The sequence below is a fragment of the Grammomys surdaster genome, unplaced genomic scaffold (assembly GCF_004785775.1).
Source record: "Grammomys surdaster isolate TR1022 unplaced genomic scaffold, NIH_TR_1.0 219, whole genome shotgun sequence".
Taxonomy (NCBI): Eukaryota; Metazoa; Chordata; class Mammalia; order Rodentia; family Muridae; genus Grammomys; species Grammomys surdaster.
This window is the reverse complement of record NW_021604664.1, coordinates 1,499,230-1,525,460: the sequence shown is the minus strand read 5'-3', so window position 1 is coordinate 1,525,460 and position 26,231 is coordinate 1,499,230. Positions and strand designations below refer to the sequence as shown.

The 26,231-nt window shown below is 45.3% G+C and overlaps 1 protein-coding gene and 1 pseudogene across 3 annotated transcripts in view; both read left to right on the top strand.

Annotated features, from left to right (window-relative positions):
- Cacna1b (calcium voltage-gated channel subunit alpha1 B) overlaps nt 1-26,231 on the top strand; it is a 164,839-nt gene that overhangs the window by 17,103 nt on the left and 121,505 nt on the right. For all 3 annotated transcript variants that reach the window (XM_028772872.1, XM_028772871.1, XM_028772870.1), the window contains exons 4-6: nt 13,607-13,698; nt 15,383-15,535; nt 17,488-17,678. In XM_028772872.1, coding sequence (XP_028628705.1) covers nt 13,607-13,698; nt 15,383-15,535; nt 17,488-17,678 — 436 coding nt within the window. The remainder of the gene's footprint in view (nt 1-13,606; nt 13,699-15,382; nt 15,536-17,487; nt 17,679-26,231) is intronic.
- Nucleotides 15,729-16,217, top strand: LOC114625562 (annotated as a pseudogene).

Genomic DNA, 26,231 nt, shown 5'->3' with positions numbered 1-26,231 from the left:
CTCTCATATTGTGTATGAGACCCTGAGTTCAATGGCTGTTTTAATAAATAAACAGACAAGAATTAGCAGACTATACAGAGACTCAGTTCATGGGCTATGACTCAGCAGCTGCCAAAGCATTAGAACCTTTATTTTGTGTTTTTCTTTAAAAAATTTAAATACTGTATGTATGTACGTGGCTGTGCATATAGCCTATAGAAGTTGGTTCTCTCTGACCATGTGAGTCCTGGGGATTGAACCTGTCACCAGGTTTGGCAGCAAGAGACTTTACCCACTGAGCTATCTCACTGGAACTCTGTCTTTTAAAAAATAAAGAAAGGTTATGTACTGTGGGGTTTGCTCATAGATACAAGCCTTATAAATTAAATTTGGAAAATTTTCTTTTCTAGAAGTCACTACATCAAAATGACAGTTCAGTTGAATTCTGGAGTGAATCTATCTCTAATACTGGAGATTTATTCTTTTGAGGAGTTTAAAAATTCAACATTCAGTTGTCCCGGGGGATATTGAGGTTGTCTGTCTCATACTGGGTGAGTCGTAGCTGTGGGTGTGGTCTGAAGTCTCATGAGGCCTCTACCCGGCCTCTCACCTTTCCGGTTGTTTGCCACTGTTGCTAGAGGTTCATCAATTTTAGTTAAATAATCTCTTCCAAAAGTCAACTCTAATTTTCTTCTCGTAAGTTTTGAAAACCTTCTGCTCTCACGTTTTTTCCTTCTATCTGTTTTCTTTAAGTTTCTTTTACTTTTTTTCTCAGTCTTTTCAATGAGAACTTAGCCTGGCAACTTGAGATGGTTTATCCTTTTCAATGTATGTATTTATGTTCTCAGTGCTGTCCGTTTGTCCGTTTCCACTTCCGTTCAATGTACTGCCAGTTTAACTCAGTTCTCTGTGTTACTAAGTTTGCATTGGGTTCCTACTGGGACTCAGCATTGCTCAGAGGTGTGCCTAGTTTCCAAGTACGGGGAGATTTCCCAGAATCTTATCATCTCCACTGTTATGGTCCGAAAGGACATTTGTCTGATTTCAGTTTTAAAACTGTGTTAAGAATTTTTTGGACAAATTTGCTTTATGTTATTTCATTTTCCTGTAGACACTTGGAAAGACTGTATATAATGCCATGTAGAATGTTCCTTAACACTTCTGTTAGCTGCATTATTCTAGAAAATATTAATTTTCTCTTTGCCTTTTTAATTGTTTAGAGAGTAGCACTGAAGGTTTTAATTCTCACTTGGAGTTTGTAGATCTCTCTTCCAGCTTACTGTTTTTCTGTTTTATTCAGACCATATCTACTTGATATAATACTGGTATGGTAGGATTTAAATCAGCTGATTTTTTTTTTGTTTAATCAAACTGTATTTTTGCCTTTATTGTATTACTTAAACATATTTTTAGGATTCTATTTTGATTTATCTACAGTATTTTTAAAAGTTTTCATTTATTTAAATTTTTTTTAAGTTTTTTTGAGACAGGGTTTCTCTGTGTAGCCCTGGCTGTCCTGGAACTCACTCTGTAGACCAGGCTGGCCTCGAACTCAGAAATCCGCCTGCCTCTGCCTCCCAAGTGCTGGGATTAAAGGCGTGCGCCACCACCACCTGAATTATTTAAAGTTTTTTATGTGTATGGGTATTTTTGCCTGCATGTGTGTCTGTGCAGCATGTTCATGCAGTGCCTACAGAATACAGAAGAGGGTGTCATATCTCCTGAAACTAGAGTTACAGACAGTCATGAGCTGCACATGGGAGTCGAACCAGAGTCAGCTGGAAGAACAACCAGTGGTCTTAAACATCTTTCCAGCCCACGCACCTTTTATTGGCCTTTTTTTCCTTTTTGAGATGGGGTTCCTCTGTGTAGCCCTGGCTGTCCTGGAACTTACTCTGTAGAGCAGTCTGTCCTGGAATTTAGAGATGTGCCTGCCTCTGCCTCCCAAGTGCTGGGATTAATGTCATATGCCACCACATTCGTCTCTACAGTTGTTTTTTTTTGTTTGTTTGTTTTTTGGTTTTTGTGTGTGTGTGTGTTTGTTATATAGTTTTGTAGTGGTTTCTTAAAGTGGTGCATTTGTGGATGCAAAACTTGCCCCAGTCTCCTGAGGGTGTTTTATTAGTTTATAGGAGGAGAAATTCTATAATTGCTTTAAGTATTTCTTCTGTATATATTTAGAATGACATCTACGAAAGCTGACTTTTCTCCAGTCATCAGCTAGATTTCACAGAATTCAAAGGGAGAAGGAAATTTACTCTTTGCTCGTTAGAGGATGTCCTGAAGGGGATTTTCTCAGCTGGCAGTTTTCTTTCTGCCTCTAAACTGTGTGGTTCCTGCTGTCCTGTGTGATTTGTGATGGGAAACCCGGGCTCTGCTTCCTGTCATCATCAGGGTGTGTGTCTGTCTACCTTAAGACTTTTGTTCTTAGTTTTCCGGAGGGTTCCTGTCCTGTGTCTTGCTTGGACGGTCTGTGAGTCTGTCCTGTTTAGAGTTTGTTCAGCATCTTCACTCTGCTGGTTTATGTGTTTTTCTATTTTTCAGACATTTTATCTTTGAGTAGTTTCAGCCTGTTAAACCCGAGAATCACAAGAGAAAGACCAGTTCTATAATTTTTGAGCCAATTTTGAAACAAGCTTTAATTAAATACTAGCCAGGATGATGGGGTCTGGTAGGGATCATTCTGGGGTCCTAGGAAATGGTGACAAGTCATGCTTTGCAGTGGCTTAAAAAGCCAAAACCATAGGGCCATCATGTTTCCCAACAGGTCCAATCAGGGGCAAGCGTGCATCCTGACGTCTTTCCTGCCCACATACCTCCCACCTACATGTGATCAAGCACATCCAGTGTATTTAGGTCAAATAAACTTGTTTAGGGAGTGAGACCATGTGGCTTGTTATGTCGCCTAAACAGCAGCTTCCAGCATCCCAGGAGTTTCTGTCCTTAGGCACGGGCCTTACAGGTTAGACACATTTCTGTTTCATGGATCTCTTAGGCACAATAATTAAAACTTAAAACATAACTTAAAACATTAAAAACTTATAATATTCTCATCTTGAGTTGTATCCTGAGTCAAATCCTTGACTCCGTAATGGGTACCTGTTTATATTGGATTCTAATAACCGTTAGCTTAATGGTATCCAGACAGGAATTATCATCTAGTTGAGGCATTGATGATGCAAGAGCCGGCAGTAATTAGCCGTAACAGGAGTGTGGGCAGCCCATAATTATCTGCTGTTGGGGATGTTTTCAGGGTCTGCTCTCCATCCTACCTGACATCTTCTAGGCTTATTGCAAAGCCTGGGTTTGTACTACAGGACAGGGAGGGAACCCTGGGTCTGCTCTTGTCTTCTTGGGGTGGGGATGAGGCCTGGAGGCTGGGAGAAAGCCCAAGCATCTTTGGTTAAGACTCAGTCTGTCTCTATGGAAACCAGAAGCAGCTTCTTTGGTGACACCAGCACCTGGAAAGTGAATGACAAAGCAGTCCTGGATAATGATGCCTCTGCTACTGCCTGCAGGCTGCCTCCCTGGGCCTGCCCTGCTGAGATGCTCTCTTTGCCCTGGATAAGCCAGAGCTGGGGTATGTGATGCAGGCTGCCCTTCCCAAGTAGAGTGCCCTGAGCTTTGGAGTAGGTTGCAGGGACACGGATGTTTGACCCTGCCACTAAGTGCCGATACAGCTGGGCACATCTGAGTAGTGTCTCATGGGAATCCCAGCACAGGCATGGCACTTCTCTATGACCTCTGTGTCAGGGATAAAGGATGATATGCAGATAGTCTGGGCAAGCAGACAGGCTAAGTGACTCAAATTGCTGCCCCTTAGACCTTCTAGATTCTGGTCACAGGAGCCTAAAACTTTAAGTTCCTCCCTGAGCCGAGGGTATGAGTGGAGAGGTATCCTTAGCTAGCCTAGTGGATGAATAGATGCCTCTAGTCTTACCCCTTATCAGGGACAGAGACTCTTCTTAAATCTCCATTGCAGGAGTGGTGGCCCATGAGAGATAGATTTCCTTTTTCTCTAGACGTGCTCGCGCACACACACACACACACACACGCACACGCACACGCACACGCACACGCACACGCACACACTGCTAATCTATTACTCAAACTTAGATGTTTCTAAGTGTCAGAGGGCTGCCTGTAGCAATGTTGGGAGAGCATAGTACTGCTGTCTTGTCCTGGCAGCTAGAGACACACAGTTAACCTATGTTGCTCCCTTATTGGGACTTTATGGAATGGGAGCTTCAACATAGAGCTGCTAGTTCTGCTCAGAGGACCCTTAACCTCACACTGGCAAGGCTGTTCTGAGAGACAGTCTTGGAGCTGAGCGAGGCTTGCAGTGCCTTCTAGGTGGAGACTGTGCAGACTCAGTGACATCCTCATGGTTTGGATGACTGTCTCCAGATAACTCCAAAAATATGTACATAGGCTTGGGACTACTGGGTATTGTGAGTTTTATGCACACCCCCACGCTTGTTACCAGTGCCCTGAGGAGCCAGTGTAGGTGGATGGGGCAGAAAGAAGCAGAGAGGGTATGCAGGGCCGGCCAAGGTGTTCCCGGGTGTATGGAGCCCGAGGACATCAGTTTTCAGTCATCTCTGGCATTCCTGATGGTGTGGTTGCACTCAAACGACGAGAGCTGCAGATCTTGAGAGCAGCTAACCCTTTCCCTCCCCTCTCCCTCCCCCTCCCCCTCTACATCCCCCTCTCTGTTTCCCTCTCCATCTCCCACTAGCTTAGGGCCCCAGATGTAGCTGCTGACAGGTGCTGGTCAGTCAGCTGTTTTGCCAACTCATGATTTGTGGGTTTGTGGTCCTGGACATCCAGCTGGGACTCAAGACTGGAGGTGAGCCTGTCCCTCCATGCCTCTGTTCCTGGGAGGGCTTCCCACCATGGGTGCCATAGTTCACCAGGGACCTGATGTCATGTCTGTGGGAGGCCCTGTGTCTACACATGTGTCTACATGTCTGCACTGTGTGTCCCTGTGTCCGTGAGTGTACCCATTGCCTGGACTGTGTCGACCTGTCTGGGCCATCTGGGCTGTGCTTTTTCGTTTCCATGTCCTTGGCACGCCCCTGTGTCTTGCTGTAGCTGCATATACAGAGGTGTTATGGTATGGAAATAATTGCCTACAGTTGAACACTGTTTGAGTGTATGCTGAGTTCCTGTATGTTTCATAAATGAGGTAAAAATTTACATTTAACTTTTCTTTTTTAAAATTGAAGCTTACTGAGGCAAATATCGTGCCACCTTCATTTCTGAAGTATACAGTCAACTGATGCTTATGTGCGTGGAGTTGTATGTTATGGTCTAATTGTAGAACATTTACATCACCCCTGAAGAAGCTTTGTGCCCCCACCCCCAGGGGGCCTCACAGTGCTCTACCCAACTTGGTGACACTGCTGCAAATGCCAGTGTTTGTTTTTGTTGTTTCTGTAAAAATAACAAAATAACAAAAATAACAAGAAATAGCTGGGCAGTGGTGGCACACACCTTTAATCCCAGCACTTGAGAGGCAGAGGCAGGCAGATTTCTGAGTTTGAGGCCAGCCTGGTCTACAGAGTGAGTTCCAGGACAGCCAGGGCTACACAGAGAAACCCTGTCTTGAAAAACCAAGAAAAAAAAAAAAGAATCACAAGAAATGACCTTCATGTGCAGTGGCTTCCTTTTGGGATGATGGGAGACATCATTCTGTACATGTGTCAGCCTTTAGCACTGTGTCCCACATGTACTTGGATAGACCGCTGCTGTCTGTAATGACCACTCTGTGATCTAAATTGGGTCATGGATTGTGAGCCGCTGATGACCCCCTTTGGCACTTCTTAACTCTGGGTTGTTTTGATGGGACAGGTTCCCAGAACATGTAAACAAGTGTGTGAAGATGACAGCAGCAACATTTTGCTAGGTTGTTGCCAAATGGGCTGACTTAACTTATGTCCAGTTCTGTTATAACTTCACTTGCCTGTGGAGTTAGCTGCCACTCAGCCTTCTGTTTTCAAGCTCTTGCTAGTTCATTCTTTGTGAGTCTGCACACCATTACTGTCTAGCTTTAGTGTCCATTATTTTTTTGTATAAATAAGATATTAAATACAAACAAAAATAATTATTTTAAAATGCTGATTACAGGAAGCACTGTGGTGATGAGAGCCTACTGTAAGAGCTCCTGGGAAAGCAGAGGTCGGCGGTCAAAGTTCATAGTCCTTTATTTGTCTTTATTGTGTTTCTTTCTGCCTGTCTCTGTCTTTGTCCGTCTGCCTGTCTGTGCTTCCTCCCACCTCCCGTGTGTGTGTGTGTGTGTGTGTGTGTGTGTATACATGTACATACCACAGTACAGTAGCCTGTGTTCTGATAATTTTTCTTAGTCATAACTCAAGTATTACCACAGAAGGATTGATTTTTCATAAATGTTTTTGTATTAGTCAGGGTTCTCTATGGTAGTGGTTCTCAACTTTTCTAATGTTATGACTTTTTAATACAGTTCCTCATGTTGTGGTGCCCCCCAACCATAAAATGACTTTGTTGCTACTTCATAATTTTCTTACTGTTTTGAATCATAATATAAATATCTGATATGTAGACTATCTATATATGACCCCTATGTGGGTCATGACGCACAGGTTGAGAACCACTGTTCAGAGGAACAGACGTGTTGGAACAAGTCTATATGTAGAAAGGATTTGCTAGAATGGCTTCCATGCTGTGATCCAGCTAGTCCAACAATGGCTGTCTACTAAGGCTCAAGAATTTAGTAGTTGTTCAGTCCACAAGGCTGGATATCTCAGTATACACTAGAATTGTGAAGAATTAGGCTCTAATGCCAGTGAAGGAGTGGACTTGCTAGTGAGAGCAAGAACAAGCTCCTTCATTCACACCCATGTCTAGACTGCCAGCAGAAGGCGTGGCCCAGATTAAAGGTGGATCCTTCCACTTCTAAGGAACTGGATTAGAAGTGGGTCTTCCTACTTTAAATGATAAAATTAAGAAAAGAATCCCTCTGAGGTGTATCTAGCTGCTTCCATTTCAGTTAATTACAGACTCAAGCTGACAACCAAAAGTAGAACTAACTATGTTTAGTTCTAAGTCTTTCTGGAGTTTAAACTGCTAATCCACCAAGGAACCTGTCTCTCTTGAGCAGATGAAGGTGACGATCCCTCTGGCACCATTTGTGGGTCTTAGCATAGCTCTTGATGGCTGGTGTGGTGGGCTAGGAGGGGGCTCTTGCTTAGAATAGACCCTAGGGTCCTAGAGCCCGAGTATGGAAGTGGGCTGTGCTTTCTTCTGCAGGACGGCTTATGGTCAAACCCAGGGCTCCATTCCATGCTCTGCAAGCATGCTACCAGTTGAGCTACATTGCCAGTCCTGTTTTAAACATGTCATATGTTAATACATTCAGGGCTATTTAATTTTGCATACTCATCCATTTAACCAGAATGTAATGTGCCCATTGTATGCATGTTCCGTGATTATTATATTATGTATATATAATTAATATTATGTATTATATATTATGCTCTTCCAGTTTAGCCAGAGTATAATGTGCCCATTGTATGCATGTTCCGTGATTATTTTTCCCCTTCCTTTGTGAAAAGCAATGGGCTATTTCTGATTTTGACTTTTACGAAAAGCTATGTGAACATGCCTGAATATATTGTCTATATAGTTAGAAGTGGCTTCCTGAGTCACAGGGCTGCTCATTTTAACATTTACTGGAATTAGCCAGGCACTCTCTGAAATGATTCTGCAAATTTTTCTTCCTTCAGCAGAGCTGTTGGGAAAAACAGCACCAGGCTTAACATAGCCTGCTCAGCTTGGGGTGTGAATCTCCCTGGCTGCCAATGGCTCTGAATAGCTTACACACACGCACATGTACGCACACACATACACACAGACCAGTTTTGTGACTTTCTGATTTTTCTGATAAAGCATTTTGTAATTTTCATATGATTTATGGGGATTTATTTTTCCTTCATGTCAGTTATTTTCTGCTACGTGCACTGGAAGCACCTTTTCCTTTCCCTTCCCAGCTGCTGCTTTTTTGTTTCTGGAGTGTGTGTGTGTGTGTGTGTGTGTGTGTGTGTGTGTGGTTGGTGATGGTGATTGAACTTAGGTCTTGTACATGCTCAGCAAGTACCCTACCACAAAGCTACATCCCGGCCCTCTTCTTACTTTTAATTTTGTGACAGGGTCTCACTAAGTTACACATGCGCATCTTGACCGCTCTGTAGCTCAAGCCGGCCTAGAACATCTGGTCTTCATGCCTCAGCAATCCAAGTAGCTGAGATCACAGGCCTGTGTCTTTAGGCCAAGCTAAAAATAAAATTTTCATTTTTTTCTTAGTAGTGTTCTTTGGGGTGTTGTAGTAAGACTTCTTAATTATTACCTTGTAGTTTGGTTTTTGTGTTCCTTGACATCCTCCAGTGTTTAATACCAGTTGTTTAAAGTTTATATATATGGATATTTTGCTGCTAGTTCAGTGCCTGTGGGAGCCAGAATATGTCATTCGGTCCCTTGGAGCTGGAGTTAGGGATGAGAGTATACTGCTATATAGGTGGTGGTATCAAACCCAGGCTGTCTGCAAGGGAACAACAGTTCTATCCAGCCCTTCATTCTGTTAATAATTTAATTCTATTTTATTCCATTCTCTCTTTTTCTCTCTCTCTCTCTCTTTTTTTTTTTTTGGTTTTTCCAGACAGGGTTTCTCTGTGTAGTCCTGGCTGTCCTGGAACTCAGTCTGTAGACCAGGCTGGCCTCGAACTCAGAAATCCACCTGCCTCTGCCTCTCAAGTGCTAGGATTAAAGGCGTGCGCCACCACTGCCCGGCTCCATTCTCTCTTTTTTAGTTTGGTTGTTTCTTTCTTTCTTTCTTTCTTTCCTTCTTTCCTTCTTTCTTTCTTTCTTTTTTTTTTTTTTTTTTCGAGACAGGGTTTCTCTGTGTAGCCCTGGCTGTCCTGGAACTCACTCTGTAGAACAGGCTGGCCTCGAACTCAGAAATCCGCCTGCCTCTGCCTCCCAAGTGCTGGGATTAAAGGCGTGCGCCACCAACGCCCGGCCCATTCTCTCTTTTTTAAAGGAAGATTTATTTGCTTTTGTTCAGTCTAGTTCAGAAAGATTTATTTATTTTGTATTGTGAGTGTTCTGTTCAGCTCAGAAAGATTTATTTGTGTGTGTGAATGTTTTTTCCTCATGTATATATGTGTACCATATGTGTGCCTCATGCATATATGTGTATCATATGTGTGCCTAGTTCTCAAAGAGGCCAGAAGAGGGTGTTGGATCTCCAACTGGAGTTGCATATGATGGTGAGTCACCATTTACATGCTGAGAATCAAACCCGGTTCTTTACAAGAACAAGAAGTGCTTTTTAAAAATTTTTTATTTTTATTTTATTAATATTTTTTCTTTGAGTTTTTCGAGACAGGGTTTCTCTGTGTAGCCCTGGGTGTCCTGGAACTCACTCTGTAGACCAGGCTGGCCTCGAACTCAGAAATCCGGCTGCCTCTGCCTCCCAAGTGCTGGGATTAAAGGCATGCCCCACTACTGCGTGTCAACAAATGCTTTTTAACAACTGAGCCATCTCTCCATCCCCAGATGTTCTCAAGTGTCTCCCAAGACTCCTTGTCCTGGGGCAGGCTGGTCTCCTGACTCTATGACAAGGGGAAAGAGTATAGCCAACAGCCTAAGGGGTTTGTAAGCACTGCACCTTTGAGAACAGTCAGGAGAAAAACCGTTTCCAGCAGAGGTTAGAGTTGTTTATCCCATGGTATAAAATGCCAGCTAAGGCAGGAACTGGAAGCCGGAGGTTCATCTCTAAGGAGACTCTGCCCAGAATGCCAAAGTGAAAGCTCTAGCTGTGTTAGCAGTTCATCTCGGCTGGATGCTGTGAGTACCAGTGTGGTGACCTCACCTGCTTGCTACTTGCCGCTTGCTGCAAGTGTGGTTGTTGGAGGGCTCTGCACAATCAGCTCACTCTGCTTTGTAACTGTGTTCCTGTATCCCATATACTCTCATGTTCTTGCCCTCCCTTCCTTCCTTCCTTCCTTCCTTCCTTCCTTCCTTCCTTCCTTCCTTCCTTCCTTCCTTCCTTCCTTTCATTTGTTCTACAATACTTTTAATCTTTCTCTGGAATTTCTTCATGAGTTCAGGAGCCTGTTGTCTAATTTCCCTGTGTTTGTATGATGTCCGTAGCTGTCAGTTCTCATTTGCTTTCATTGTGGTTAGAAAAGACGCATGCTGTGATTGTGCTGGCTAGAATATGGTCTCTCCCGGAGGATGTTTTATGTGGTGAGAAAACTGTAAATGTGAACTGTGCTATGAAGTGTTCTGTAACTAGCTTAGGTTCATTTGGTCTAGACCTCATTTAATTGATGTTCCCTTTGATTTCTGTGTGGGAGATGTGCCCATTTGATAGAAGTGGGATTCTGAGGCCTTAAGTCGTCATTGCTGTGGAGCCTGTCTCCCCTGTAGATCTTGAATTTGCCTCATGCCCTTGTCTAGTCCCGTGTTTACAGTTCCGCGTGTGTTTACAGTTGTCGTCTTCTCTTGCTGACCCCTCCTCTCATTGTGGTGCAGTTCCCTTCTTTGGCTCTCTTTGTCCTGTTTGTGATGTTACTTGAGGCAGTGTAGTTCCTTGTAGCAGAGAGTTGGGCTGTCTTCTTAAATCCATTTAGCCAGTCTACTGAGGGATTTACTGAAATTAAAGATCATTATTCATAGGAAACGAGGGACTCCTGTCATATTAATTACTTCTTGGCTGTTATATATATATATATCTTTTGTTTTTTTCTAATTTTTTTGAACTAATCTTTATAGTCTGGTGGTTTCTATAGTGATAAGCATCTCTTCCCTTTCTCATTTGTGTGTCTTCTCTACCAGTAAGTTCTACGTTTCTATCTATTTCATGATGACTGTTTTCACCTATAGATAAATGATTTCCTTAATCCTATGTCATAGGGCTGGTCTGTGTTTGCTTATGTGAGACAGACTTTATTTCTTCATTTCTTAAGGTAGCTTTGCTGGGTATGTGCAACTCAGAATTCCCTTTCAGGATATATTCTGACTATATCCTGTTCTCTCTCTGCCTCCAAGGTTTGTCCTGAGACATTACCATCATGTAGCAGGAGTCCTTTATATATAACTCCTTAATATGGGATTGGAGAATTCTCTTTTGGTCTTTACCTTTGGCTGTTAGGTTCTAATATGTCTTGGAGAGAGTCAGGTTTCTCTAGGCTGATGGTTTCATGAATCCAGATGCCCCATCTTTTCCAAGTTGAACACATTTCAGCTATTATTTTGTTAAATGTGCTTCCTGGGCCTCGCTGTGCCTCACTCCCTGGAGCTCTCACGTGCACATTTTTCCTTTGCTTTCTCTTGTCCCATAGGCTTCATAAGCTTTGGTCACTCTTCTCCGTCTTTTCATCTGATTGAATTAGCTAAAACTACCATCTTCAAGACTAGAGCATTCCACTCTTACTTATCCAAGTTTGTGTAGACATCATCAAGTATATAGTATTCCATTCATTTACTTCTTCAGCATCAAGTATTCTGTTTGATTCCCGGTTGACTGTCAGGCTGGGTGAGGATGTCTAAAAGTGCTGTGAGCCAGTGCTTCGTGTTGGCTTATCTGAAGGCGAGACAATTACCTGGCTGGTGGTTGAGCTGGGCTGGCTTGGGTATATCTGGTTCTGGCTGGCTGACTGTAGTAGGGAGTATGTTAGGTGTACTGGCTGGTTTTGTGCCAACTTGACACAAGCTGGAGTTATCACAGAGAAAGGAGCTGCAGTTGAGGAAATGCCTCCATGAGATCCAGCTGTAAGGCCATTTTCTCAATTAGTGATCAAGGGGGCAGGGCCTAATTAGTGGGCGGTGCCATCCCTGGGCTGATAGTCTTGGGTTTTATAAGAAAGCAAACTGAGCAAGCTAGGAGAAGCAAGCTACTAAGCAACATCCCTTCATGGCCTCTGTATCAGCTCCTGCTTCCTGACCTGCTTGAGTTCCAGTCCTGGCCACCTTTGGTGATAAACAGCAGTGTGGAAGTGTAAGCTGAATAAACCCTTTCCTTCCCAACTTGCTTCTTGGTCATGATGTTTGTGCAGGAATAGAAACCCTGACTAAGACTGTAGGATTGCCATTTATCTGGATGTAGGGCTAGGCTTGGGTAGGCTTGTAGGCCCACATAGCTGTGTGTTGTTCTCTTCAAAAGGAGGAGCAAGGCTCCTGCCTGGCTGCTTGTCAGGTCAGGGGTAGTACATGTGGTTGTCCTGGGATACTGGCTGTAAACTTTTCCTTTCTGTACAAGTTGACCTGTATCTGAGAGATGGGGGCAGAATGAGTTCAGATGCCAAGTCTGGGAGTTTCTTCTGACTCATTGCTCTGAGCAGCTCTTGGATCATGATGTCGCAGCCATTTCTGTGTACATGATGGAGTGAAGGTAGATTCTGAGAAGTGAAGATCACCATGGCAACTATCCCAGGGTCAGATGTACTCAAGTAGTGGACCCAGTTTCAAGCTAATGTGGAACTATCTAAGCTTAGGTCACTGGATGAAGTGGACAGAGTAGACTAATGCCCTGGCAGTAATGCCATATGAACTCTGTGTTCAGGGAGTCTCCTGAGGAAGTCTGTGAGGGCTGCGGGAGTCTCCTGTGCAGTCACTTGCAACAGCAGCACAGAACACGCTGCTCTGATGGGGTACAGTGCAGAGTGCCTTATCTTCCTCTCAATAGGGTCTTACTAGTTTTCATGCTTAGTTAATTAAAAATATCTGTCTTCAAGATCAGAAAACTTCACTAGTTCATGGCTAATCAGTCTTGTCAGAAGTACAGTTTTCCCTGAGCTTTCTACTCTTGACCTCTGGGAGCCAGGCAGCAAGGAAAAAGGACCAGACATGCATTATTTACTTCTTGTTGCTGTGATAAACACTAGGATAGAAGCATCTACAGAAGGATGCTGCCACAGGATTCCAGCCTTTCTGCTGATGTCACTCCATGATGATCTCCTGAGTCTCTGAGTCCTCCTTCCATTCCCAATTCCCCTAGAATAGCATGAAGAAGGGGGATGGGAGGTGTGGCTCAGGCATCCTTCAGAATCCAGTCTCCTGCTGCTGCTGCACATTGCCATCTTTTACAGAGCAGCAGGAAGTATAGTTAGGGTTGATTTGGGAATATGGGTCAAGCGTGGACTCAGTTGGGGTGAGTGTACCTGCTACTTAGAGAGTGGGTTAAGTGCCCACTCAGATGATGTCTTTGAACTAGGGACAGCATACTGATGAAGTCCTTGTCAGTACTCCTTTAGGAGTCAGTTCTGTCCCTCTTTGCCTGGCTGTGACCTGCTTTGGCTCATGGTGAGGTAGTAGGGGACACAGGAAAGCATGTGTTACTGCTTTTGGGAGAAATGGTACACAGGTGGTAGAATGGGTGTTGTTTCTCACAGACTCACACAGGTGCTGGAGTGAGTGTTGTTTCTCACAGACTCACACAGGGGCTGGAGTGAGTGTTGTTTTTCACAGACTCACACAGGGGCTGGAGTGAGTGTTGGTTCTCATAGACTCACACAGGTGCTGGAGTGAGTGTTGTTTCTCACAGACTCAGTGTGGAGACTCTTACTTTCTTTGTCATTATTCTTGCCAGGATTCTCGCCACAGCTGGAACTGACTTTGACCTGCGCACCCTGAGGGCTGTGCGTGTGCTTAGGCCCCTGAAGCTGGTGTCTGGAATTCCAAGTAAGTCCAGCTGAGACAGCCAGGTCCAATATAATTCTTCCATTCTCATCAAAGCCGTGGCTGCTAAGTATCGGGCCTTTCGAACCCTTGTGTGTGTGTGTGTGTGTGTGTTGGGGATTGAACCCAGAGCCTTGTGATACTACAAGCACATACCACTGAGCTTCGCCCTTACCCATGAGAGGTCTACTTTTGACATCAAGAAAAAAGGAACGGGCATGTGTTAGTTATCTTTTACTGCTGTGATAAACATCGCAGCCACAAAGCAGCTTATGGAAGAGTTTATTCTCATTTACAGTACCAGAGTGTTCGAGTCCAGCACAGTGGGGGAAGCATAGCAGCAAGTGGTAGGGGCAGGAAGTCCAAGGATCACATCTCAAAGACACATAGGAAGCAGAGGGAAAAAACAGGAAACGGGCCAGGCTATAAAGTCTCACTCCCCCTTCTCAGTGATGTAATTTCCAGGAAGGCTTTATGTCCTAAAATTCAATAACCTTACCAAACAATGCTGCAAACTAGGGACCAGGTATTCAAATACTTGAGCTCATGGGGAGCATTTCTGATTCAAACTATAAGAACCTTTCAGATTATTCTTCTCAAATCCCAGAGGGTGGCCCTGTTATTTTTCCTGGTTTGGGTTTCTACTTCTTAGCTTCATTTTCTGGGATTGAAGAACAGAGACCAAGTAAGGTGGTAGAACAGGGGAAGACCCAAGGCTGCGGAAGGCATCTTTGGCTTAGCCCCAGAGAGACTTGTGCTGAGGTGGTCAGCAAGTTATGCTTCTGTGCCACTCAAGGGGTCAAATGTGGTCAAGAGGAGGCCTGATGGACCAGATTTTTCCTCATGACTCGTCCCTCAGTTCAGTACAGATTTGGCTTTCCACTTATTAAGGGCTGGGGCAGAGACTCGGTGTTGTGTTGTCCTGAGACTACTACAAGAAAATCATTCATTGGCTTCCCGTTCTGCTCAGAATAGGCAAGGGTTCAGTTCCATATCTTAGAGTTGAGGCCAAGATGGAGGCTTGAGGGATTGAAGATGACCTTTGTCTGGGTTCTCTGTCCTAGGTCAGTGACAAAGCACTTCTGGTTTTGGAGAATTACCCTCCTTTCCTAAGGAGATGGCTCTACTAGGAAACGCCATACTTACTTCCCAGGATCTCCTATTCCTTATTTCCCAGATTCCCTGGTCTTCCCTCTTACGATGCTTCTTTTTCTTCTGTGTATTTTTTTTTAAGATTTATTTTATGTATATGAGTACATTTTTGCTGTCTTCAGACACACACCAGAAGAGTGCATCAAATCCTATTACAGATGGTTGTGAGCCACCATGTGGTTGCTGGGACTTGAAATCAGGACCTCTGGAAGAGCAGTCAGTGCTCTTACCATGAGCCATCTCTCCCGCCCCTCTTCTGCGTGTTTCATTCTCTTTTTCCTTAGGGTTTTCTGCTCTCTTCAGATACTGAATTCTCCTTTCCCTTTCTTGTCCATGCCTATTCCTTGTCCTGAATTCAGGCTTCCAGCACCCATTGTCTTCCTTCTCCCCACTTTCAGACACCGTGCACCTCACTTCTCTTTAAGGCCCTACGCTTTGCCTGTTTAGCCCACACGAACACTCACTGTTAAGCGCTCCTCCATTGATGCTGCTGCCCCTGCTTTCTGACTGTGCCCGTGCTGTGCTCTGACTTCAGGCTTGCAGGTGGTCCTCAAGTCCATCATGAAGGCCATGGTCCCGCTGCTGCAGATCGGGCTGCTGCTATTCTTTGCCATCCTCATGTTTGCCATCATCGGCCTTGAATTCTACATGGGCAAATTCCATAAGGCCTGCTTCCCCAACGGCACAGGTGAGCCCTGCAGGGCCCTGAGGCAGGCACTTGTTCTCGCCACGGGGACTTGTGAGCTTCCAGACCTAGGAAATAGAACTTATATTCTAGTAGCTTGATTAATAGGGATAAGTAAATTACCACATGGGTGAAGTCACACTATAAAAACATCTAGGGTCCTTTTGTGAGTGGTGGTGAATGAGTATGCAGTGCCATGAAGGTGTCGGGCACGCTTTGAGAATACAAGGTGGTGGTGCGCTGCTTGCCAGCCTCCAAATGCCACCCACCACCACTGTACCATATGCGAATCATTGCACCCAACCATGTGGTGGCCAAGTCCTGCTTCTGGTACTTTGTGTCGCAGCTGAAGAAGATGAAGAAGTCATCCGGGGAGACTGTGTACTGCAGGCAGGTATTTGAGAAGTCACTCCTCCGTGTGAAGAACTTCGGCAACTGGCTGTGTTACGACTCCCACAGTGGCACACATAACATGTACTGAGAGTACCGGGACATGACCACTGCTGGCGCGGTCACACAGTCCATCCAGATCATGAAAGTGGAAGAGATTGCAGCTGGCAAGTGCTGCCGGCCAGCTGTCAAGCAGTTCCAGGACTCCAAGATCAAATTCCCATTGCCCCAACACGTGTTGTGACGCCAGCACAAGCCACGTTTCACCACCAAGAGGCCCAACACCTTCTTCTAGACACAGAGACCCACTGAATAAAAACTTCAGACTGTCAGAAAAAAAAACCAAAAAACCAAAACCATGTAGGAAGGAAGCAAAAGTATCTGGTACAGAATAGCTTGGGGCAAGCTCTGCAAAAGGTCCCAGGGGTGGCCTTTCTGCTAAAGTTGACAGATGAACAGAGATTTGAGCAGGGTGAGGACAGCTGTTTGTCACCCAGACGGAGCACCCCAGTTCCAGGGACAGTAACTGCACAGTGCAAAGTAGAAGAAAACAGAGAGAGGAAGTCGTCTGGTTTCAGGGCTGTGGTTGAGACCTTGAGCTTTGTTCGGGGAAATGGGAAGAGCAGAGGGAAGGCTTTGAGCGTGGTGCAGCATCCTCCTGTCCTACTGGTGTGATGGAGAGGCAACAGCAGAAACAACCAGTGCAGGAGAGAGTCAGTGCAGGGATGATGCTGGCAGGCAGCCCCCTGGGTGCTCCAAGAGTGTAGCTACAGTGAGTTCCACTCACAGGCTGGGCATATGCTGGATAGAAGCTGGAGGGTGTTTGGATGGTTGAGGCATAATTAAATAAAGTGAGAGAACCACATCTTTTAGATCTTTTAGAGAAAGCTCCTGCTAAAATTTAAATTATTCATTATTAGAAAAAAATCCTTTATTAAACTGGAACTAAGTTATTTTGTCAAATCCCAGCAAATATTAAATATCGTGGTAAGTTCAGAGCTGTCCCTTTAAAGTAAAAAACAAAACAAGCCATAGGCAGTTGCCTCTAGTCTATATTGCGTTGGGAGTTATGGCAGTGCCATGAGACAAGAAAGTGAAGGAAAAATCATGTCAGGAATGACATGATTTTGTAATTTTCAGTTACAGAGGAGCGAACAGAACTGTCACTATGTGCAGAGAAGATCACAAATATTCAACCGACGGTACCTCTGAAAGCCTTAATCAAGCAAATTGGAAGAGAAATAAACTTAATGATCATTTATCAGGCTTTTCTCAGTTCCTCTCCCTTTTCCCCAGGCTAGGAGAGAGAAGTCAGGCCACAGAGTTAGCTTACAAGTGTCTGCTACTGCTGATTTCAAGAGGAAGGGGTCTATCCTGAGCGTATTTGCATGGTAATGGGAAGGTTCCGGGAGAGAGGGGGAAGGTGAGCAAGGAGCTCCAGAGGGCAGACCAAGGCTGAGGGGGAGGCAGCTGTAAGGTTAGTGAGAGGATTCAGGAGTTGCTGGAGGGTGGGGTGGTGACTTGACAGAGACTTAGGTCTCAGGTTTGCTTTTCTCTCCTCACAGATGCAGAGCCTGTGGGTGACTTTCCTTGTGGCAAGGAGGCCCCTGCTCGTCAGTGTGAGGGTGACACTGAGTGCCGGGAGTACTGGCCAGGACCCAACTTTGGCATTACCAATTTTGACAACATCCTGTTTGCCATCTTGACAGTGTTTCAATGTATCACCATGGAGGGCTGGACTGACATCCTCTACAATGTGAGTTGTGTCTTGGCCCTAGCCGTGATGAGGTCCGGAGCTCCCGGGATGTGAGGGTCTCTCTTAGGGACACGCGTGACTGAGAGCATGAGCCCGGCCCACGGCCGGTTCTCCTAGCCTGATGTGTAATAGAGACCCCTTTACTCAGGGGTCCCATCAAGATCTGGTGGTCAGTCTGAACTCACCCTCTTGTCCTAGGCCCTCCTGCAGCCTCCTTTATCAAGAGGAGACTGGGCTGCTGTTACTCTTGGAGATGACGCTGTGAGCCTGCCATTTGTTCAGCCTGTGGGGATGAGTCATGCCACACTTCTGTTGGCCTGTTGTACAAATGATTAAAAATGGGTTATAGGGAAGCTGATGAACTTGCCCAGGATCCAGGCCTGTAGCCTGCTGTTAGCCACTAGCATGCTCGTCTTTGGAATTTTCTAGATTGAGTCAAGGATCAGTGAGGTCTGAGGGCCAGGTAAAGTGGAGTAGGGTTAGGACTGCGTTGAGGCCCAGGGACCTCTCCACACATCTCCTGCTGGGACGCCCCTGGAGCTTGTATTTCATGTTTGTTTTCTGTATGTTCTGCCCACTGTCCTGGTTGGTCTTTTTGTCAGCTTGACACAAACTAGAGTTATTGGAGAAGAGGAAACCATAACTGTGAAAATGCTTTCATACAATTGACCTGTAGGGCACCAATAAGGCATTTCCATAGTTAGTGATTGATTTGGAGGTCCAGCCTATGGTAGGTGATGCCACCCTTGGACAGATGGTCTTGGGTTGTATAAGTTAGCAAGCTGAACAAGCCAGTAAGCAGCACTCCTTCATGGCCTTTGCTTCAGTTCCTGCTTTTAGGTTCCTCCCTTGAGAGCCTATCTGGCCTTCTTTCGAGCATGGTGATATGGCAGTGTAAGTCAGATATAACCTCCATTTCTTCCATTGTTCTCATTAGGAGTCTAGTCTGTCTCAGCAATTGAAGATCATCTGGGTTTGGTGGCTGTCTTAGTCTTCTATTGCTGTGTACCATGCCCAAGGCTCTATTATAAGGGAAAGCATTTACTTGGGGGCTTGCTTACAGTTTTAGAGATGTAGTCCATTATCAGCATTGTGGCAGGTAGCCAGGTGCTGGAGCAGTAGCTGAGAGCTGTGTCCTCATCTGTAGGCAGAGAGACATACTCTAGGCTTGACATGGGCTTTTGGACCCTCAAAGACCACTCCCAGTGACACATTTCCTCTGACAAGGCCACACTCCTAGTCCTTTCAAATTGTGCCACTCCCAGGTAACCAAATCTATGATACTGTGGAGGCCTTTCTCATCTAAACCACCATGGGGCCATGATGGATGTCCAAGATAATGCCTCTGGGGTGCTGGTGACCCATTTAATTACTGTTTCTCTGTATACTCAAGGTTCTTCTTGGGATTCTACAACTAACCTTAGCAAATCTCAGTCTTCCAGGAAGACTGTTATTTCCCCTACTCTGTCACAGAATCCTGTGAGCCATCTGCTAGGGGCAGGGACAGGGACAGGGACAGGGACAGGGACAGGGACAGGGAAGAGTGCTCATGAGCTTGGGAAAGGAGAGAATGAGGATGCAGGAGCCTTGGAGCTAGAGTCTGAGAAGGTGTGACATGGATCCTTGGTTTTGTATAGGTAGAAGTGTTTGGTTTTAGAGAGTGGGGCATGAGGTGGTTTGTGGTTGAGGGAGAGGCACCCACACAGCCCTGGAGCACTGTGTCTTGTTTCATGAACTCCCGAAGCTGTATCTGAGCCTCCCCTATGGGTTTGTAGGGACCCAGGTGATGTCAGGACTAGGAATTCAGCAGGTGCTTAACAAATGCTTGTTGGGCTGATCACAGGCAAATGAAGAGTTAAAGGAAAATGTGGCTACAGGTCCTCTGCACAAGACTGTATCTCAGTGACAGTGATATGGCAGACTAATACAGAGCACTGTAGGGACAAAGGCAGGAATGGGACTTTGTCATCTTTACCTATCACAAGGCAACTTCTACAAAGACAGACCCTAAAAACAGCTCCATATTGGCCACATTCCTGCCAGCCTCTCCAAAATGAAGTGCCATTTGACCAGATATCTACAGCCCTCAGAGCCCACCGGAACTTAGCCAGGCAGCCACAGTGATACAGATGCCTCTGTCTATATATGTATCCAGGAAGGAATGGCCAGAGAATGGCCACAGGCATTTCATCCAGCATATTTTTAGGTTAGACCCAGTGGCATGAGGACCAGGTGATAGCACATGTCATTGAGCATATTAAAAGCTGAGGACACAGAGTGTCTAACTTGAGAGGGCTTGAGCCTTTTAGAGTCCAGAAGCCAAAGAGACAATGCTGAGGTGATTAGGATGTGGGTGGCATGTCTGCCCAGAGCAGAGAGCCAAGAACCAGGGTGATTTTTTTCTCACTCCACAAAGACTGGTTGGTGGAGGTTGGGTAAGATTTTTCAGGGGATTTTTGGGGAGAACCTGCCTTTAATCTCTTGACATTTCTGGACTCCTAAGACAAATGCTCCTTTGAGTGGTGAGTCTGGGGTAGAGGTAGACAGATGGGGAGCAGGGGAGCCTGTGTCTCTGACCAACTGCAGTTAGGAGAACTCAGCCAGAGTGGCAAAATGTTCTTTACAGGGAACAGGTTACTGAGTGGCTGTGGTAATGATGGGAAGCCTGTCTAGCCTGTGGGGAAGTTATTTGATTTTACTTTGGTAATGGGACTCCAGAAGAGTTTACAGAAGTGGCTTGTGAGGGGTTGTCATCAATACTTTCCTGAGAGGCCAGAGAGATGGATTGTCTCAGGAAAGCACCACCAGGACAGGCTGTCCCCTCACCTCTCCCTTCCCCTGATGTGACAGCTTTGGGTGAGTACCTTCACAAGAAGCTGAAGGTTAGCATAGAGGAACAATTGTTTTTTGGCTTGTTTTTTTTTTTTTTCTTTTTTTTCTTTTTTGAAACAGGGTTTCTCTGTGTAGGGGCTGTCCTAGAACTCACTACATAGACTAGGCTGGTCTTGAACTCATAGAGCTCCCCATGCCTCTGGCCCTCAAGTGCTGGAATTAAACACACATCACTGCCCAACTGGCAAGAAATTTGTTAGGCAGTTTGTGGAATGGTCATGTCTGATTACCGAATCAAAACTTTTTTTAACTTGAAGTGGCAACATGGAAGTTGTCTTGATTACTTTTCTATTGCCATGACAAAACTCCATAACCAAAGCCAACCGGAGAAGCAGCTGAGAGTTTGCATTTGATCCACAAGCATAAGTGGAGAGGGGAGGGAAAACATGCCAACTGGGCATGCAGTGGGCTTTAGAAACCCCAAAGCCCACTCCCAGTGACACACGTCCTCCAAAAGCCACACATCCAAATCTTCCCATCTAAAACTGAAGACCAAGCTTTCAAATGGATCCATTGCGGGGGCATTCTCATTCAAACTACAGCATACAACTCCTTTACTCCCTGATCCCATAGATTTGTGGCCATATCATAATGCAAAACCAAACAAACAAAAAAGAAAAATAAAAAACCCAAACCACACACACACAGACAGACACACACACACAGGCAGACAGACACACAGACAGACAGACACACACACAGACAGACACACACACAGGCAGACAGACACACAGACAGACACACAGACAGACATACGCACAGGCAGATAGACACACAGACAGACACACAGACAGACATACATAAAACAGACACACACACAGACACACACACAGACAGACATACACACAAACAGACAGACATATAGACAGACAGACACATTTAATCCAACTTCTAAAGTCCCTATGGTCTTTCAGTCTAGGCACAGTTTCAGAGTCTAAACTCATTTACATTTCAAATGTTATCCCCTTACCCCATTCCGCCTCCCCCCTCCCCCTCCCTCCCCCCAGGAACCCCCATCCCATTATCCCTCCTCCTGCTTCTATAAGGATGTGGCCCCCACTCCCACCTCCCCACCCTCGAATTCCCCCATATTCGGTGTCCAGCCTTCATGGAACCAAGGATCTCCTCTCCCACCTATGCCCAACAAGGCCATCCTCCCCTACATATACAGCTGGAGTCATGGGTCCCTCCCTTTGTGTTTCCAGGCTGGTGGTATAGACCCTGGGAGCTCTGGTTGGTTGGTATTGTTGCTCTCCTCATGAGGCTGCAAACCCTTTCAGCTCCTTCTCTCTAACTCCTCCATTGGGAACCCCTTGATCAGTTCAATGGCTGGCTGTGAGCATCTGTCTCTGTATATGTCAGACTCTGGCAGACCTCTAAGGAGACATCTATATCAGGCTCCTGTCAGCATGCACTTCCTGGCATCCACATCAGTGTCTACCTTTGGTGACTGCACATGGGATGGATACCCAGGTGGAATGGTCTCCAGACGGCCCCTCCTTCAGTTTCTGTCCCACACTTTGGATACAAAAAATGTGGTACATTTACACAATGGAGTACTACTCAGCTATTAAAGACAATGAATTCGAGACATTCTTAGGTGAATAGATGGAACTAGAAAATATCATCCTGAGTGAGGTAACCCAATCACAAAAGAACACACATGGTATTCACTCACTTATAATTGGATATTAGCCCAGAAGATCGCAATATCCAAGATTCAACTCACAGACCACATGAAGCTCATGAAGAAGGAAGGCCAAGTGTGGGTGCTTCGGTTCTTCTTAGAAGGAGTAACAAAATACTCAAGGGAACAAATATGGAGGCAAAGTGTGGGACAGAAACTCAAGTCAAATTGTTAACTGTTCTCTCCGATACTTCCTAACATACAGTGGAACTGAGTAAAGATGACCATTCCAGAAGAGAGTAAAGGGGCCTAGTGAGGAAATACTGGACAAAAGCAAGACTGAAGCCTAGCAGGGCAAACTCCAAAGGTATAGGACTAGCTACTTGCCTTTAAATTGTGTAAATGTACCACATGCAAAGGTCTTAATGGCTCTGCTGACTGCAACACATTTGTCTCTTGGGCTGATTCCACGCCCAGTATGTAGCTCTCCTTGGCAGACATCCCAAGGCTCCAGCATCTTGGGATCCTCCAATGCACCCAGGCTTCACTTTCAGACCTTTACTTAGTGGCCTCTCTGGGCCTCCATCAGGGCCTCCCCTGCCACACACCTGGCCCCCAGTAGCTTTCCTTAACTTCAGAGAAAGATTCCACAACCCCTTATGGCTGTATCCATGCCGACTGTATAGCCAGAACCACATGGCCAATGCTACCAACTGCTGCCTGCTTGATCTGGAACCTGGCTCCCTCCTTGGATCACATTTGCATAAACTTTGACTTTAGGAGCAGACAATTCCTCAGGACCTTTCTATTCACAGGATTGGCTGGGTGGAGTCCTGCCCCGACGGTACCACTCCCTTTCTTCCGGTCTCTCTTCATCCCTTTCCGCACAAGCCATGGCTCCTCCATTAAGTTTCCTGGGACTCTTTCTCCTCACACTGTACAGTTTTTATCTCCTTTTGCCCCACTGGCACTGTTCCATTGCGGACCTGCCTAAGAGTGAGCACTAATAACCATGTGCCAGTCAATATTAGGCTGTCTTGAAATCACCTCTGCTGGGAAATTAGTCCAGAACTCTTCAACGTAGCCTGGGGCGGATTCTCAGCACAGGAGCAAAAACCAACCACATTCTTCTTCCAAGTACCACGAGAATGGTGTCTAGCCACTTGCTAATATTTTCCTTCTCTGAAACCTCTTGAGATGGACTTCTACAGTCCACACAGCTATCAGCACTACTGGCTTTCAAGCTGCTAGGGATGGTTCCTGTTACATTGTTCAACCACTTTCCTGGAACAAGGTCCAAAGTAATCCCTAATTTCCCAATAAACAGTATGGTCAGGCTGTCACATCAGCATCCCAGTCCCTGGTACCAAGTTCTGTCTGAGTTGTTTTCCTATTGCTGTGACAAATCACCATGACCAAGGCAACTTATAGATGGAAGCATTTAATTGGGGCTCACTTTCTTGTTTCAGAGGGTGAGCCCATGACCATGATGGTGGAGAGCATGGCAGCAGACAGGGAGGCTGGTGCTGGAGCAGTAGCTGAGAGCCTACCTGTTATCCATAAGCACAGACAAGGGGCAGAGCCAGGTGGGGATGATGTAGCCTTTTGGAAACCAAAAGTCCATTTCTAGTGATGTAAGTCTTCCAACAAGGCTATGCTTTCTAACCCTTCCCAAATAGTTCTACCAACTGGGGACCAAGTATTCAAATATCAGCCTATGGGGTCCATTCTCATTCAGATCGCCACAGGGATTGTTAGAAAAGTCATGGGACATGTCTAAATTTCTCTCTAGGCAGGCACATGAGAAGGGTTCAGAGGAATGATGGGATAATACATCACTTAATGATGGTACACACAGGGCTTTGTTCATGCTACTTACACATCAGGAAAGAAGTAAAAGAGGTTTAAGGCTCTGTGTTGTTAACAGAAACAGGACTTGCTTCTTGCCTTGACATGCTATGGGAGAAAGAGGAGACCCAGAAATGCTGTGGTTGGAGTGATTAGGAAACGAGCTGCCAGTTGTTGAGAAGGAAGAGTTGAGAGCAGCTGCTTTCCTAGCTTTGGTTTAGTGGAGAATGGTAGTGGAACTATGACTTTTTTGATTCTAAAATTGTAAACAGCTATTGTCATCTTAGAACTGAGAGAGCTTACAAGGAGCAGAAGCAATGGAATGTACATTGAAATTCTGACACATGGGCAGTGTTGAGAGTTATGAGAGGGTGAGTGAGACTCCTGGACAGTGAGTGCAGGTGACAGAAAGATGCCCATAGTCTCTCTCTAGTAGGACTCTCCCTTTGGAGGCCAGTGGAGCAGGAGCCACTGAAGAGCTGTGTGGACCTTGTGTAGGACAGGACGAATACTTGGAACTATGTCCTGGATCAGAGCAGATTGTTTGAAGAAGTTGAGTCAGATATGGCTGAGAGGCCAAAGACCAGCATGTAGTAAGAATGGAGGCTGCTGGCATCCTTGACAAAAGCATTGTTGGTGGGGGTGGGGGGTGGTAAAATCCAGGGTGCAAGGACTGAAGGGAGAAGGAAATAGGAAGAAGCAAGGCTGTCAGTAAGACTGCTGTTTCAGGGAGAAGAATAATGAATGAGAAGTGCACACAGAAAATGTGGAGTTAAGGAAATGGAAATTTGTAATAAAAAAAAAAGAACATCGTAAAGTCATGTTATCAGATGCTGTACAGAAAGACCATGTGTATTTCTATGCCTTATCCTCTTCCTTCCAGAGGTACTAACCTAAAATAGGTAGTAAATATAACTTACTGAGTTGGCTTAGTTGATTTGGCCTGAGTTGTCCCAACAATGGCTGTCTCACACTGGAGAGGCCAAGAATCTGGTAGTTGGTCAGTCTACAAAGGAGGATGTGTCCGTAGTCCCATCCTGATGCCCAGGGCCTGGAAGGTTCTTGGAGAGATGCTGGTCTCCAGTCTGCTCTAGAAGGTTGGAGAATGTGCATATCTGTGAGGTCATGTAACAGTCAGTGGCAGTAGCTGGATGAATGAACTTAACAGCAGACTGAAGGCAGAGTTTCCTACTGCCATCTGCTTTCATCCAGGTCTCCACAAGAAGGTGCTACCCACATTTAGAGTGGTTTCTCCCACTTTTGGTAATCTGGGCAAGAGCATCCGTCACAAGGGTGCCCAGTAGCTCTCTTTTAGTTGGTTTCAGAGCTGATCAAATTGACAGCCAATATACAACCATCACAAAGACCAGTACCACAGCTGGGGTTTGATCCTAACACCGATATGATACAGAATATTTCAGCCTGGGATAGTGGTTGCCTGCCCTTCACAGCCAAGCTTTCTTGTCTGTTGTCCTCTGCCCCATCTTGATCTCTGACAACCGGGCATTTGTTCACTACTGTGTTACTTTCTGATCTCGGTAATGGTATGTGCAGGAAACAAAACTATGTATAACTTTAGATCTTAGTCTTTCTTACTCAAGGTCAGTTTGATTCTCTGGGTTTCTTCAGTGATTCTATTTCTTTTTTAAATTCTGCTTTTATGTCTTGAGTTGCTTTCATTATTTCCTTCATTATTTTGTCTATTTCATGGTCTTTGTTAAGGCAGTTGTTCCTATCCTCTTTAAAGTTCTTGGACATATTCATACTTGTCATTTTGAAGTCCCTGTCTTGTGCTTGAGCTAAATTGCCTTTCTCAGGGCCTAATCTAATAGGGTTGTACACTTCTGGAGGAGACATATTGCCTAGATTGTTCATATTTGTGTTTTTGTGCTGGGATTTAGACATTTGGAGTTATGATGTTGGAACTGCTTTTTGGTGTAGATATCTGGTCTCATCTTTTTTGAGTGAGTCTTCCAGTCTTTGGTGGTTGTCGCCCACTCTGTGGGGTCCCTGAATTCCAAGCAAGTGTGGTGGCTGTGTGTGCCTTGTAGACAGTAGCTCTAGGTTCTAGGCAGTTGTGGTTGTTCTAGGATCCCTGATAGAGATCTGTTCTGCAGATTGGCAGGGAGTCACAAAGCAGGGGTGTGACTAGAAGAAAAGGCTGAAAGGGGCTGGAAAGAACGAGG